The 17095-nt window shown below is 30.9% G+C and overlaps 2 protein-coding genes across 4 annotated transcripts; both read left to right on the forward strand.

The window, feature by feature from the left end:
- The first annotated feature begins 1984 nt into the window (after window positions 1-1984).
- Window positions 1985-5381, forward strand: LOC121123852 (uncharacterized). 2 transcript variants are annotated; one of them, XM_071891240.1, is made up of 3 exons: window positions 1985-2621; window positions 3041-3929; window positions 4617-5381. In XM_071891240.1, exons 2-3 carry the CDS (start codon window positions 3219-3221, stop codon window positions 4857-4859), a joined length of 954 nt encoding a protein of 317 aa, XP_071747341.1. In that variant the 5' UTR covers window positions 1985-2621; window positions 3041-3218; the 3' UTR covers window positions 4860-5381. The 2 variants fall into 2 exon arrangements, with proteins under 2 accessions (XP_071747341.1, XP_040574846.1); XM_040718912.2 differs by having other exon boundaries at window positions 1986-2715.
- Window positions 5382-7051: 1670 nt separating this feature from the next.
- Window positions 7052-16836, forward strand: LOC121123854 (uncharacterized). 2 transcript variants are annotated; one of them, XM_040718915.2, is made up of 2 exons: window positions 7052-7197; window positions 14437-16836. In XM_040718915.2, the coding sequence occupies exon 2, from the start codon at window positions 14454-14456 to the stop codon at window positions 16581-16583; it is 2130 nt and encodes a 709-aa protein (XP_040574849.1). In that variant the 5' UTR covers window positions 7052-7197; window positions 14437-14453; the 3' UTR covers window positions 16584-16836. The 2 variants fall into 2 exon arrangements, with proteins under 2 accessions (XP_040574849.1, XP_040574847.1); XM_040718913.2 differs by lacking the exon at window positions 7052-7197 and adding an exon at window positions 13931-14286.
- Window positions 16837-17095: the final 259 nt, after the last annotated feature.

Genomic DNA, 17095 nt, shown 5'->3' on the forward strand with positions numbered 1-17095 from the left:
TCTTGCCTTTAGAACATCATTAGATGGAAGTGCTTTCACAAAAGCAAGCAAATTTCCGACTTGAGAAAGAGTTTGAAATGTATTAGAAGAACAGATATGCTGAAATGTATTATGAGCGAATATGGAATCACGATAGCATAATTTAAAGGTGAGATCGTCGAAAATTTGGAGTGAATATTGAATTTGAGAGGGTAGTTCATGAATAGCGCAAGAAAGTAAGTTGTCTATGCCTTCTATAGGATGGATGTTAGATGGCAAAGAAGAAAAATCTAACTTATTTTTTAGCTGACGTAATGACAAAACTTTGTTTTCTTCAAAATAACTCATTTCCAATTATTTTTGACGCTCCAAAACATCTTTTATATTAAGAAAATAATAATTGAATATTATATACGAGTCCTAATATGCCTTTGAAAGAATACACAGAAACAATAGAAATGAACTAGCAAGAGGGAGACATCAACTCGAAGAGTTGTTGAGTTGTAAATAACCCATTTCGAAAGACTTGAGAAATCAAAGAAACAAATAATTTGACCTCGAATCTGCAGTTGAGGTTGTATTTCTCGGAGCTGGAGGGGATTTTATTAATAGGGAAGGAATGTTTTCAAACACAGATGGAATAGCATGATGCTTAAGGTAACGATGATGGAGAGTCGTTCCATCCTTCCTATGAGGAATCAGTCCTCCCCTCCTTATAGTCCTCTTTTTTGAAATGTTTGCTACATAATCTTGAATTTTTGTTCGCTTCCTAGTTTTTTCTTGGTATAGCACGAACCCAACTTCTTCATTTTTAAAGGTGAACCGCGGAAAAAAATATGATTATATTTGCCCTCATTAGAATACCCTGATCCCCATCCCGGAGCACAACACGAAGTGTGCATTTATTCCACTTAGCTTCAACTCTAGCACTAAATCCCTCTTTAAAATTGCCACAACTTTTAGTTACGATTATGTGATGACGTCATTCTATCATGCATTTGCCTAGTTATGAAATAGCTATTTGTTATTTTAGTGACGTAGAGACTAAATGTAAGGGGAAACATAAAAGGAAGCTATCTATATCTATAAAAGTAAATTCTTTCCAATACATATTTCGATTGCTATAAAACTTGACGATATCCTTGCTTGATACTTAATAGATTAATAAAATCAATTTCAGAACTAATTATTTAAAAAGACTAACATTAATTTTCATAGAGTATATATTTATAATAATGAACTCTCTGTATGTAAGCTTATATTAATATGTTTTATGTATATTATCTAATTTCCCATTTTATTACATAGTATAAGAGTGGTGAATAAAAGAAAAGAAATAGTAAAAAAAATCATAGGATACATATTTTTTTTACATACATGAATAATAAATATTAATTTGTAAATTGAACAATCTGTTTTCTTGTGTTCTTCAGTTTGAGCTTTTTATTAAGGTTATTTACTCTAATTCTTGTTTTCACAAAGGATATGATGACATTTTTGGCCAGTTAAGATATAATTCAATTAGATGACTATGCAGCCTTTCAAATACGTTTGTTTTTTGTCAATTACGTCTTCATGGTTACCATGAAAAGCTTTGAAATGTTTTTCCAGACAATTTCAAAACTCACACGAGGGGATGATAGGCCTCCCTTAGAGACCAATTCAATTCAAGGGCTAAACGTTTCTTCATAAAATCCGAAATCCCATGTCTTTTTCCCTAGATTTGGATATAGGTCTTTAATTTATTTTTTTGCCAAATATTCTGCAATATAAGCCAGACCCTGATCTGAACAATCATTGGAAACTTGAAATGATTCTTCTGAATCATCTGTAATTACTTTTTCGGCTTCAAGAGCTTCAAAAAGTAAGAATCTTCTAAAGTTTCCTATGATTCAATTGCCGTAACGGTGACGTCACTTTAGACAAGATGTTGATAAGAAAATCAGTATGATTGACGTCAGCTGACAACTTTTTTATGACGTCACAACGGACGCAAGTTCAGTGTTAATAGTAGTTAATTATAGATGAATACTGGAAGCCGAAGGATGATAACAAAGTTGTGAACTACGTGGAAATAAATTTAGTTCATAGTGATTTGGATGGATCCTTCGTAGGAAGGATTCGGATATATTCATCCGCATCCACCCATCATTTTCGTTCCTAGGAGTTCATATTTTTTCATTTGGATATCCAATAGGCAATACGTCTTCTGATCCACTCTTCAACTTCATGTTAAAAGGATCTCGCCTTATCGCCTCACTCGGTGGATTTCATCTTATTTAATGGAAGAATTCGGCATTTTGCAAATGTGCTTCGCATCAAGGTCTATGATAGTTACTTCTGACTTCATGAATACATAAGTTCTTCCACGGAATAATCGTATACATCTACATATAAGAAATATGGAGTTCCATAAAACGACAGAATAATAGACTGAAAGATACAGTGAGGACCATGGTAGTTCTCATCCTTCATCCACTGCTCCTTAATTGAAGTCATTTTCCCCTTAAGTCAACTTTGGAAACTATTTCATTGATAAGTGTTCTTAATGCATATAATGCAGTAATGTATCATCTATATAAATAATTATATAACCGGGACACTTTAAGCCTAACCCCTGATTTGTGATTTCTTTATTACGTGTAAGTCCCTTTTGTGATTGGAAAACAAGTGGAAGATTATTTCTAGACTTTAAATATAATGTGCCCCTCTTTTCTTGATAGTTTAGTCTGCAAGGTATATTCTGTTCTGTTATTGCTTATAAATAGTCAAAGGGAACTATTAAGTAATTATGTGTTAAAAAATATAAGTGACTTCTTAACTTCTGTAGATTTTAATGCAATATTTGAATATTGCTGCAATTTCTAAACTTATTGACTCAGGAATCCTCTTTCTAAGCACCTAAATTTGTTGTTAGCATACCTTAATGACCTTAGCACCTTGGTGACTATTTATACTTTTGTACTGTAAATGAATTTTAATTATATTTATTTACTTAATTTGTGTTGCCTTACAATTAATTAAGTCTGGATTTTAAAATTATTACTTTACAATTTTATAGGACAGAGTGACATGTGAATCAATAGTGACGTCATTAAATTTTCCTTCTTCTCTTGATAATGAAAAAAACGCAAGCGTAGAATTTCCTTGCTGCCTCTTATATATAGTCACCTTGCTGTTGCTACAGTTAAAATAATTTCACTTAAGTGAAGTGCACTAATTTGGATCGGCTGGCAAAAATGGCATCATCTCGAGGTTCAAAGCGTGTATGTGCTATGGCCTGCTGTCCTAATCCACGGGATGCCCAGTATTTTGCATTTCCTCAGAAAAAATTGATGCTCCAGCGTCTTTGGATCTCAGTCTGCAGGAGAAAAGACTCAATTAATATTAAAAATGCCAAGATTTGTGATAGGCATTTTACATCCAATGATTTTGAGCGGAATCTCCAGGCTGAGCTTCTTGACTTGAAGGCCAGGAAGAAATTAAAAAGTGATGCAGTCCCCTCACTCCATATTCCCTTTGCTTCTCCCAGTTCAGATGAACCCAAATCCTCCAGAGATATTCGTAAGGAAACTCGCGAAAGGAAAGAGCTTGTCAAACAACTATTGGAAGAAAGTAAGGTCCAGGAAACCAGTATGGACTCGGAAACAAAGACTGATAATGAAGGGTCCATTGAAATTTGTAGCGGGATCAATGAGTCCCAACAGGAGCCTTCGACCAAGACGCAAAGCACTCAGATTGACGTTTACAAATTCGAAAAAGGAGTCCAGTGTGAGGAAGGGAGTTGGCCTTTGTTTTGGGAGCGAAAATGCAAAAAATTGCAAAAAGAACTTTCTTTGACGAAAAAGGAATTGTGTCGGTACAAAACCAAGTGCAAGTTACTAAACTCAAAGAAGTTTAAACAAAATTTAATAAGAACCTCCCTAGAAAAGAGCCACTCCAAAATCCAAGTAAGAAAAATTATAGATCCCTTAAAGAATTTCAATCGAGGATACTCAAGAGGATCTGACCATATAGCTAGTCACCTTGAAAGACCCTTGTGTCCTTAAGTACCTACTTAAAGACTCAAGGGAAAGAGTGGACACCCACTAGAAGTTCTCCTGCTCTTAGCTGATTGGCTTAAAAATTTCAGCTGCCATAAAATCTTTTAAAGGTCTTGAAGGCAATTGATGTCCACTTTCTGGGATTAATTTAGTTATTTATCATAATTAATCAATACTTATTTGATTGCATTGATCCACAACTTCCTTCGATTGATGTCTTTTGGAAAATTAAACTTTTTCATGGGCGAAAAGCCTAGAGACTTGACTCGAAGTTGATCTATTATTACAATATACTACATTAAACATTCTCAATTATGGTTATGCAGTAGATTTTTGATAATGGTAACGTGTAGAGCAGTGTATTGTAATAATTTATCAACTTCGAGTCAAAATGTTTAATTTTCCAAAAGACATCAATCGAAGGAAGTTGTGGATCAATGCCATCAAACGTGCGATTGAACTTCCGTTAAAAACTCAAGAGTTTCCTAAGTAATAAAATCAATTACTTTTTACTATATGAGGGATATAAAAATCAAATAAAGGGGTCAGTGGGCTCTATATTCAAACTATTCATACTTAAATTACTTGCTTTAGGCTCACTTGGAAGAATCAATTTTTCTGCGAAAGTCTCCAGAAGGACGGTGGCGTTTGCTACATAATGCAATTCCTACTTTATTTGAACATATTAAGGTAAAAAACAAACAAAAGCTCCCGTTTAACCGAAACAGAGATGCCGAAGAACTTCAAAGGAATCAAAGAATTTTAATGTTAGAACATTCGTATGCTAAAACTCGTGGGGCGTCAAAGAAAGAAGATTATCTTGATCATGAAATTTAAATGTCAATCTAATCAGACATTTTTATCCAAGAACATGTATTGTTTTAGAATCAATTTTGTCGCTAAACATATATTGAAGTGTTCTTGAATGAAGATCAAGATGTTTGGTCAAGGAAAGAAAGGACTCTAGAATCACTAATATATTCCTACCCGATTGTCATAATATTAAGCAATGAATACTTAGCTCAAAGGAAGAGAAAGCGTGCGAGATGAGATACGGTATGGGGTATCCTTATGTTTTACTGCTTTTATTGGTATATTATTGTAAATAAGAGTAGATTGTAATGAATTTATTCAATAGTAATAATACTATTGTACAATATAGTTAAAGAAGCAAAATTTTATAAAGTTTGAAGAACATTATCAATATTCCTAATAGAATAAATCATCGTTATATTCCTCAGTAGTCAATTTTTAGTGTTTTTTACTCTTTATTTTTTTTTTTAATATTATCATTTACTTCAGAAACTAGTTGTTTTGTTATGCACTTGAAAATTTGACGAAAATATAAAATGATCAGAATGATGTTCTTCATTACATTCAACGTTAAGAATTTCTAGCAAATATAGGTCTTCCGCTATTAGTTTTTAAATGTTATGATTATTGATTATATCATTTCGGATTTTTTTTTTGTTGAAGATATAATTTGTATAATTTATGAAAATGTTGACTAACAAAACGTAGACAGTAAGAAAAGTAAGCACTATACTTAAAAAAATTGACTTCGATGCCTTGTAACTACTACGGCATTATGGAACGAAGCAAAGACACTTATGAATAAACCTTTTACCAATCAGAGTAGTCAAAAAAATCTTACTTTCTTACTACATACCTAGATATTTAGAAGTATATAATCGAAATAAGTGTAAATCGTAGTAAATTAATCAAATATATTATCAGGCTAAACAATTAAGACAAAATATAAGCTACAATCAATGAAACACATAAATGAATACACCATTACAACGTTATTTACAATTCATAAATAAGAAAATAATTTTAATTATTAATGTCATATTGATATGCTTTACAATTGTCAAGTAACATAATCTATTATTTAGTGTCAATGAATACTTAAATAATCGTTCTCATATACACTTTTATTACATCATAAGTATTTAGTGTAATTTGTAATTTACTTAATGAATATTGATGCGGAGTTCCTAAATCCTCACGATCGAGTGATATTTAAATATAGTGACAAGGGATTTAGTAATTGAGTGAATGACTACCGTCTCACTAACTTTTAAAATATGTTAGAGGAAATTCTTATTTTTCAATAGAACGTCTTAAGTTATAAGATCACCGATAATAATTTATTAACATATTTATCGTATAAGAGTTTCCATGACATATTTATGCATATACATAAGTAGGTAATAGGAGAGTTAAATATGTTTTGCTGATGAAGATATCTAGAACAGAGGGCCACAATAAAATTCATGCTCCAGGATTGTCCTTTACTTTTTCCATGGCAGAAGAGACTCACAAGTAATAATGGAATTGGAAGAGAGGATAAAGTGTCTAGAATTACAGAAACAATACAGCCTTTTAAATGGACTCAGTCTCAAAGATATGAGTTACTTGTTTGTTATGTACATACATATCATTTAAGGATTCAAATTAACGAAAGAGTTTTCTAAAAATATTAGGAGACGAAATAGAGTAGACTTTGGAAGGAGTTTCAATGGAAGAGATACACATGAAGGATGATAAGTCTCTTTGTTCCTCACTGTACATTTCATTATAGTATTACCCCTCTTGATTAAAGTTATCATAGAAGTATTACTAAAACGATAATAGAGGGATAGATGTGCATTTTAACCAATGTATGATGAAGTGACAGATTACGAAGTTAAAGGACATCTGCACAATGACTGATACTTCCATTAAATGAGATGATATCCATCGAGTAAGGGGCTAGAACCTTTTCTAAAGAGATCATATCCCTGAACATGATAGATATCCCAATGTCATAAAAACATAAGAGTTGAATGGAACTATGAGTTGACTCAGATCCATGTATTCAGATGTTCCCTGAAAAATATCCATCCTTATTGTCTTATAAGTAATTTATTTCATGACTAAAGTTTATCACAATAACTGTTCACAAAAAAGCGCTATATCATTTTATTTCTTCCTCCTTCGCCCGATGAAGTTGTTTGTTTATAGAAGGTTTCGTGACATTCCTCATTCTCACTTCCATAGATATATTTGTATTAAGAAAAAAATTATTTAAAAATATTGCCAAGTTCGAATTAAGATGCACGCAAAACTTTTTCGAAAGAGACGAACAAAGATAGGAGGAATGAGGAACAATGTTCGAGCTAGTAAAAGTGTATGAAATTGTGCAATACATGTCTTGATTATTTGCCACATTTAATTATAATTAATTATTTAGATGTATTACTCCCTGATAAAATTATTTAAATTTATAGTGTAAAATTCACTTAAGTATTTAATATTTATAAAGTACATTCGCTTCTTTTTAACTTTATATTCATTTTTAAGAACTACATTTTTAATTGAATTATTTAATAAATATAATAAAACAAAATATTAACATCTATTTTATCAAAAAAATAACCATTTTAAGTCATGAATCATGAGAGATTAACAACTATAGTACATATATCAGTCGGTGCAATAGCTGTAGATTAAGACAATATTTATTTCCCTTATATGTTTGTTGTAGTTGTAGATTCTTTGTCTGTCCGCTCTTTTCCTTGAGTCCTTAAGAACGTATCATAGTCCCTAGAGAAGTGGTTCACAAAGTGGGGGTCGCAGCCTGCAGGGTGGACAATGGAGAGTTCGCGATTTGATTTTTTTTTTTAAATAATTTAATTTTTTAATTAATTAAATGATTTTATCAAGCAATAAGGGAACTATTTATTAAATAAAGAAGAAATTAGTAATTCAATTAGTAATAGGTAATTGAAACAAAAAAGAACAAAAACTTACGCAGTAAAATTTCACATACACTAATTAGTGTATCTTAAAGCTTTAGTGTGTCTGTATATGTGTTCATCTGACGTTATTGCAGTACTATAGAAAGGTTTATCTGATTCTGACTATCATTTATACATATATTTCAACTTCAACTCTCTAAATGTAGTTTTTCTTGTTAGAATATAAATACAATATTTGCATTCTAAATTTATATTTATATTATAAATTTAGGGATAATTAATAAGGAAGAAAGGTTTTATATTTTTTTATTTTCTGTACTGAAGTTTAATCATGTCTATTATATTTAATAAAAGGTCTAGGCGCGATCACTTATTTCTTTCTATAACTAAGGAAATTAGACTCACAAAAAAAATATAAAACATTATAATCTTTTTTTTTTTCGATAGAAATATTTTATTGTTAAACATGTTTTTGAAATAATGTAGAATTTTGTTTGTTTCATACGTGTTTAGAAATTTGCTAGAATTGTGTATTTGTGTACTACTTACCAATACTACAGTACCAAAGTTAGGTTCCGCTGATTCTGACAAGGATTTCTAATTTGGGGGGTCACATTAAGACCTTGATTTGTTTATAAATCTCCACATCCACAGCCTGTAAAATTATTTGTTTTTGACTCTCATTTTTGACTTTATTTATGGTAAAAAAATATCATAGTGACCATGAAATAAAAGACTCCAGACTTGATTTGTCGATTATAAGGATTAGTTAATAAGTGTATAGAAAGACTTTTAAAGTTTTTTTTAATTAGTTGTATTATAAAACTCTAAAGGGCATTAATTTCTCGTCTAATAATCTTTTTTCAAAATCCTAGAAATGGAGTACATTTATTTGTTATTATTCGAGTACATGTTTATAATGTTACACATGCAACTCTTCAGTTTATCTCATAGTCATGTCAGTATGAGTCTTTGTTAGGATTTACGTTATTTATATGTGAACAGAATTATTACATATATAATTATAATATTCCTTTTTCATATAAGCTCGAATTTCATAATTGCTGACTTTTCTTATCTTCCCACACACTGGAACAAACATTAGAGTGGGCCGCATACGTTTTCTAAATATACATTCATTTGAATATTTCTAACGGATATTTATTGATACTGATAGGAATTAAATTGAGCGTAGCAAGTGTACTATTCGTCACGTTGTAAATTGAATATTATAAAGACATTTCTATATTTACTAAATTGATATCCACTATTATAACGTCACAAAATTGAATTAAATCCTTTAATTAATCAATCCCATTCCATTGTATTTATCTCCAAAAGTAACTATATAAAACCTAATATTCAATCATGATTCCGTCTCTAAAATCATCATTAATAATAATATAGGTGCTGTAATTCATTATAATTATCTTGAATAAAAATCACAAAAATAAGAAAATCCAAAACTTTTGTTTACTTCATATATATGTATGTTCATATAGTCAAATATTTCATTGACATATTTTCGTCAATTATTGGATATTTAATGTAATTTGTGGAATGAGTTAAGATACTTAACTTTTTAAGTTATAGTTTAGTAAAAATTATTTGAATTATAAAGCATATGTTGCTTGAATATGGTACCTTTCAAATAAAATATATCAATTGATATTCGTTTTACTGCAATGATAAATTTTGGCTACTAACAATTCGGAGCGCCTCCAAAGAATTAATAAGAATAATTTGATAATATAAATTGACGATTATTTGTCATAGAAAACAAATTTAATCCTCTCAATTTTGAGAAAAATTATACAAACTTGCTTTTGTGTTGACAGGCCACATATTTTAAGATTTTTAATCGAACCCGTGATTTTGTAAGCTCTTTTTTGGGAGTGGTAGATTCTACTTTTTAGTCTTCAAATAGTAAAATTAAAGCATAGCAGAGATTCTAGAACTCCTGGTATACAGTGCATTTAAAGTATACTTATTTCAGGTGTTTTGACTTGTAAACTAAAAAATTCTAAAATTTGAGTGATTATTTAATTGATCTAAAGCCACTTACATCTCTAACAGCACAAGGACACTTTAAAGAAGATTATGTTATAATTATAACTCCTAATTTTGGTAGTATTATTTCGGTGGGTTTTCAATTACAAACCTCAGTTATGTTCATTCTGGCAATTTCTACAATGTTTTTTTATAGCAACTCATATATTTTTGGGGGGCTTTGTTGGGGTCCAAATTAGAGTTATAATAAAATAATCAAAGCAACATTAAATTGTCAATCTTGTAGCAAAATAATAGCACTCTCTGAATGATAATATTCAGTGATGTAAATCATGTGTACTTTTTAGCTAGAATTGGTAATCTGGAGAATGCATTTTATTTCTTTAGCTGTTGTATTTAATATTTAAATCCTGAGTAGTGAACTCCCTTTCCTACGAGATTCAATTATATTTCAAACCTGATTGAACAACTGTGTGTGCTCATAAAAGACAGAGAGTAACCTTGATGATTTGTTGCAGCGTTATAATTATAAGTTTGTTTGTTTTTTTAATCAGATTAGAATTGGGGATCAACGTCGGAGTAATCCTTGCCAACGTTGAACGTTCATGCTTGTTTCCTTCTCCCAAACCTCCTTTGCCACACCTGATTGTTTCTGTTCTCCTCCAAAACATTCTTCAAATTGTCAGGGTTACCCAAGGTTAACAGAAATAAGGGTTAGCATATTGATTTGCAGTTTCTTTTCTTTTTTCTTCATGCCCATTATACACAGGATTTTCATCACTAATAGTACTCTTAAATATAAAGTATAAGTGTATGCTGCTTGCATGGAGGGTACTGTAAAAATTATTCTTCCCATGCGCATTTAAAAAAATAATTAGTTTAAGCAACAAGCTGTCACACCACATCGCAGATAATATATTTTTTTACTTTGTTCATGTCTAATAAATGTAAAGTTTAGGAAACATATAAAATCTTAATAATATAAATATATATCTTTCAATCATTCTTACCCTTAACACTAAGGTTATTATTAGCAATACACAAAATTAATTATAGTCCCCCTTTCTTAGTCAAACATTCGTATCCTAAAATGTTTTTCCGTGGTCATAATTAAAATAATTAATTTCAATAATTACTCAATTACATCTTTTTTGAAGGTGTCTCAGATATACTTGAACTGGAATTGTACCCAATGGCGAATTGGTACCATTTTCACAGGAGAGGTCATGACCTGTGAATTTTAGCTCCTCTACTCTACAAATTTCCTAAAGTCTTGTTTCATTAAAAAAAAACAGCTCTTTCTTTGGGGAATGTTGAATCTATTGTGAAAACAAATTTAGAATATATTTGTTAGGAAATAAGATGCAAAGCCTTTTTTCAATCATTTTGCAACAAAAAAATGGTACGCATATTCAATTGAATGACGGTATTTAAAAAAAAAAAATTTTTTTTCTTTTATGTCATTTTTTTTGTTCGAAAAAAAATTAAATTGTTTTAATAGTCTTCTTTTTCATTTTTAAATCTATGGCCTTTTTAATAACCACATTTCCAGAGAACACATCTTTTAAAAAATAGATAATTTGATTCTTAAAGTTTTTGAATTTATTAATTTTTCCCGATTATGCAGCCTCTTTTACTCATATATAGCTGAGGGTGGGGTCCAGGGTATGTAACCTCTTTGGCTCTGTCACTTATATATTTTTAATGTAGGCATTTGATAGATTTTAATGTTTGACATGCCTACCCAGTACGATTCAAAAGACAGTCTATTTTCCAAAGGTTTTTGAATATTTGTTAAGAGCAAAATAATTCATAAAGTGAAACGGATATCTATTTTGGAAAATGATAAATTAACTTGCATTAGTCAATATTTGAAAGAAAACTATACTATACATTCCTAGGAAAAATGAAGCTTCACGCATTTTAATTGAAGAATGCATAAGATTAATTCTTTCCTTAAGTTATCTATTCATAAGTAAAATACTCAAAGTTTTGGTTTTTGGAGAATAATAATCAATTCTATTTAATTTCAAACGCTCAAAACTTACAAAATATGAATGATCTTCTTTTTTAAAATTTGACCACTCACATGAGAGATATTATGTTTGAACCTGCAGAACGTCATATGTCACATTGCTTCAAGATGGATCAAAATAACTATTATTCAGTCTTTTTAATATTTCCTATCTTGTCAAATGATCAAAAGGTGTACTTACCAAAGGGGAAAAAATATAGCAAGGCATAATTGAAGTTATAAAACCATGCTAATGTAGCGAAGTAAAAAAAGAGGGCTTGGTTTATTCTTTATTTGATTTTTGTTAGTTGTAATTGAACCTATATATAGCCAGGCTATGACACAGATCATCATTTTATAAAGCATTATAAAAATGAAAAGTTATAACAGAGTTTACCTAAAATATGAGACCTATTACTACAAAAGTAAGACAAGATGATTTTTCTCAAAAATAAGTTTGCCCATAACTAACCCAAATTTTATATCTATGAAATATTGGACTGTCGATATTGAAATAAATTCAGGATTTTTCATTTTTTGAAGGATATTGATTTTGTATTGATATATATATATATATATATATTCCAAAGTAATGAAAATGCTGTGTATTTTGGGCATGTTAAAAAAAAGAAACTGAAAATCCAACTGGTAACCCTGACAATTTGAAGTAAAGCAGCTTAGCTGTCATGACGTTTCAATAAATCAGGTACAATCAGTTGCGACGAGGGAGAAAATAAATAAAAAAGGACATCGGCAAGAATTAGTCCGATGTCGATCCTCAAGATTATCACAATAACTCCGCAACAAACCTTTAAGGTTACCCTCCGTCTTTTATGAGCAGTCACGAATATTCAATCAGGTTTTGTATATAATTTAATGTAGTAGGAAAGGAAGTACACTCTCAGAAGTTAAATAATTATGACAACAGCTTAAGAAAATGATAATTCATTCTTCAGATTACCAATTCCAAAAAAAGTGCTAACTTAGAAATATACATGACGTACATCATTGGTATGTATTTGATGGTGGATTGAATCAAGAGTCAAAATTTAATCTTAAAAGTAATATAAAAACCTAAAGACTCCTTGTTAAAGTTCAAATGAGTAATTTTGTGGTCCACATTAGTAGTGAGCGGTATTTTTGAAAGATAACTAATTTATTTATCCTTGGCTCCAAGGGTGACATATGTAATCCGGGGCCTATGATTGCACAACTAAAACTACACGTTTACTACAAACTCGTTCAACTACATTTATAAAATATATAAAATAGCACTATAGCCCAGAATAATATGAACAATTCCGTATTTATTCGGGTGCATACGTGATGGTAGTTTGAGTTATATGTTATTTGACGAGGAAGGAGTTTTTATTGTATACTCAAATGCAGGCTTAATTATACATTAATCATGTGCAATGTACATCATTAAGTAGTTTTTGGGATTCCATTGATAACCTATAAATAAGGACTTTGTTCATAGGGCGGAGAGATATACAAAAACTGATACAAAAACTTTGTAATTATTTTGATAAATGTTCTTGAATAAGGTTCTCCAGTTAAAAAAAGTAGATAATATTATACATATTTTTAAATAATGTATTGTAGCATGAGTTGCTAAGTTCTTCAAATGCTACAGCTCTTTACATTGAACTTTTTCAACACGCCTCCTCTGTTTTTGCTGCATACGTCAACAAAATGCTAATAAAATAACATGTTTTGTTTTGTTCAACTTTTACTACGTAGCTACCATTTTTAGACCTACTTGGTTTGGATCCATGTCGTCATGTATAGAAAATAAGAGTATACATAATATTAATAAAGCTAGGAAAGGGCCCGTCTCTTAGAACGAAGGGAGGTACGATTTAGAGAACAAGACAAGACATGTTTCTGCAATGACAGCCAGACAACACTTAAATCCCTCCCTCACTCCTTTTGCGTAATTCCCAAGCACAAAAAGTAACCTGACAATCCGGATTTATAGGATATTTACTGTACTTCAAAAACATCTCTGGGCCATTTATGTGGAACTAGGCTCATCAATAAAAATATAAACACAATTTCTTATTTATTGTATGGTTTGAGAAAAAAATATGAACATACAGCATATATATTGAAGACTCAAAGAGGGATAATAAACGGAGTTATGAAGTACTGTATATTTGAGACAGGAAAGATACAGCGTTTTCTCAAAAATCTGCTTTCAAGTTCTATGTACTTCTATCGTCGCTAGCCCAAATAAGTACATTAACACAAAGGTTTTGCTCACGCTAAGTACTAATTTTTTTTTTTTTTTTTCACACTGACAATTGTGCCCTTACTGAATTGCTACATAAAATATATATCAGTATTACTTATTAGTTATAAATATACGCTTGCAGTGTGCGTCAGGACTAAGAGATTCAAGGATGTTAATTAACATTTGAAGCTGTGTAATCCTTTCAATAAAGATAAATCGAGTTTGCGTACTATATCCGTCAAAGTGATATTAAACATGGTAATTAGTTATTTTTATGGATGGATTGTGTGTGGTTTTTTTTAAAAGTTAATGATAGCAACTTATAATCTTGAATAATTGTAGCACAGTGTATATATATACTTGAATATAATATAAGTACAATACACAGGAATTTGCATTTTTTTACAGATTTATAAGACGTCAAAATGAACATTCTTGGACTACTGTTGTTTTTACTGTTCTACTCCAAGAGTGGAACAGCCAAAACAGTATGTTCTAAACCAAGCGGAACTCTCAGTTTATTACCTGATATTGCATTTATATCTTCAACAACGAACCAAAAAAGTAAAAAACGTACTCTATTCATCGGAAATACCCAAGAGTTTAGCCTACAATGCAACAACTCTATTAAAAGCTTTACTTTATCTGAAATGTCATATTCGAATGGACTAAACTATGAAAAAATAATCATGCCTTGCGGAGAGGAGTGCTCATCTGAGATTATTGTCCTGGGATCTAATGCCATTGATATGGTCAACTGCACTGCTAATAATAGTAAAATATCATGTGAAACTGAAGGAGTTTTAGATGTTGTGAGCCCTGAGAGAAATCCGTCGACTTCAATCAAATACTCTTTTTATGACACAACAATCTCATCTTGGATTAAATGTGCGAAATACGATGATAATAATAAAGAAATCAATGACCTCAATCAACTGGACATGTTCGATAATACTGTCATTATTTGCCCATTCAACGAATCTTCTTCTCAAAGTAGTGATAATGTTCTTGTCCGATTGGAAAAAGATGAAGCTCTTGCCAAAGTGGCTTTGGCTGTACGGACATTTAACTTTCGCACAAAAAGATCACCAAATTACACATATTTTACTGTTAAAGTTGCGGTGGCTGTTTCAGATCCCATTAAAGAACAAGAAAATGCCAAAGGTGGAATTAATTCAACTATTATGATAGTTTCAGGTGCGCTAGTTGGACTATTCATGATTCTCCTTTTAAGCTTAGTATTCATATATCAAATGAAGAAACGAGATCTATTGTCAAAAGTGTCATCCGCCCACCACTCAAATGAAAAAATATCAGATGTTTTCTATGTTTCTTCATCAAAGTCCTCAGAAAGTGATACTATATCCACAATTATTCCTCAAGATTATGATAGTGTATTTGTTGTCGATGACGCTGGCAAAAGAAGGCTTCTCAAGCGCCAACTTTCCGGTGATCCAAATAAACTAAATCCGGAAATGTATTTAAATCATCAGGCCAGTGCATTATCATATGATCAAGGATATGAAATTCCTAGATGCGATTTTACAATTGGTAAGATGCTTGGATCAGGGAATTTTGGAAGTGTGTATGAGGGAGAAGTATGTGGTTTATTTGGACCAACGTCCAAGACAAAAGTTGCAGTTAAGACAGTGAATGACTCAACTGACGTATCACGCTTAACTGCTCTTCTTTGCGAGATTAAAATATTGGGTAAAATTGAACCACATTTAAGCCTTTTGTCTATGCTTGGTGCTTGTGCGGCAGGTCTTGAAAACGATGGAGAATTATATTTGCTTCTGGAGCATTGTCCCCATGGTAATCTCAAATCATATTTGATAGAAAAAAGGTCTCAGTTTAAAAATGGGTATAATAACCAATTATTGACTGAGTGGGCTTATGGAATAGCTCAAGGATTGAAATATCTTAATTCTTACCGTATTATGCATGGTGATTTGGCTGCTAGAAATATTTTATTGGGCCATGACTTGGTTGCTAAAGTATCTGATTTTGGACTAAGTAAATCAATGTACGATAAATATCGTTATCGCAAAACGAATCGTCAATATGTTCCATGGAAATGGATGGCAATTGAATACCTCCAAGACGGGTGCTTTCATTTAAATTCCGACGCTTGGAGCTATGGTGTTGTCCTTTGGGAAATTTTCTCTCTTGGAGAAGAACCTTACTTTGGTGAGAGAATGGACGTTGTTGTTAATAAATTGAGACAGGGCCATAGACTGTCATCTCCAGATTTATTGGATGATATTGATAATGGTGATATAATATATAACGATGTGATGTATCCATCCTGGAAAGAGGATCCAAAGGAGCGGATAACATTTGAAAACATCATTGAAATCTTTGAAAATGTAATCCTTAATGAGGACACAATTCAAATATATAGTGATCGTTATAAAAGACACAAAGAAATTCACAATGCAAAGAAGACAAAAGCAGAAAACATTCGAAATCCCAAAATGCCTGTTGTTGTGGAGGAATCAACTCCGGATACAAATGGATACATTACAGTACAAATGGCATGCGAACATGTCTAAGACTCCGCGCTCAAATATGTACTTAATTTTTACATTCATTTCATGATGGGTGTACATATTATTATGTATATAAACAAAAATATTTTATCAGTGATTCAGAATCATCGAATAAGTCAGTCTGTTGTTATATATATTAAAAAATTATATTTTATTTTTCACACTTTTGCTTTATCCTAAATTTGTTAAAATATGTATCAGTGTATATTTTTTTCTATTGCGTATAAAAGTATCCAGAATGATATATTATTAGTTAGTTATGTATATTATTATTTCAGTCGTTTGTCATTAATTTAAAAGATAGGTACTCTTTAATATAGGAGTATCAAAATTTAACATGACATTTGTATTCAATTTTTTAAAGCAAGAAAAAGAAAAACCAGACGAAAATACATCCTGTTCGACAACGCTTTTTTAAAGCCTTCTAAAATTACTTGGAACTTGATAAGACCACGACTACATGAATAAAACGTATCACCCAAATTACATTCAACTAATATAATTATATTCTCAAT

The sequence above is a fragment of the Lepeophtheirus salmonis genome, chromosome 9, assembly GCF_016086655.4.
Source record: "Lepeophtheirus salmonis chromosome 9, UVic_Lsal_1.4, whole genome shotgun sequence".
Taxonomy (NCBI): Eukaryota; Metazoa; Arthropoda; class Copepoda; order Siphonostomatoida; family Caligidae; genus Lepeophtheirus; species Lepeophtheirus salmonis.

Coding starts and splice junctions, on each gene's coding strand:
- LOC121123852 (XM_071891240.1), top strand. CDS start 3,219: ATGGCATCATCTCGAGGTTCAAAGCGTGTATGTGCTATGGCCTGCTGT. Junction 3,930..4,616: donor AGAGCCACTCCAAAATCCAA/GTAAGAAAAATT, acceptor TACTTGCTTTAG/GCTCACTTGGAAGAATCAAT.
- LOC121123854 (XM_040718915.2), top strand. CDS start 14,454: ATGAACATTCTTGGACTACTGTTGTTTTTACTGTTCTACTCCAAGAGT.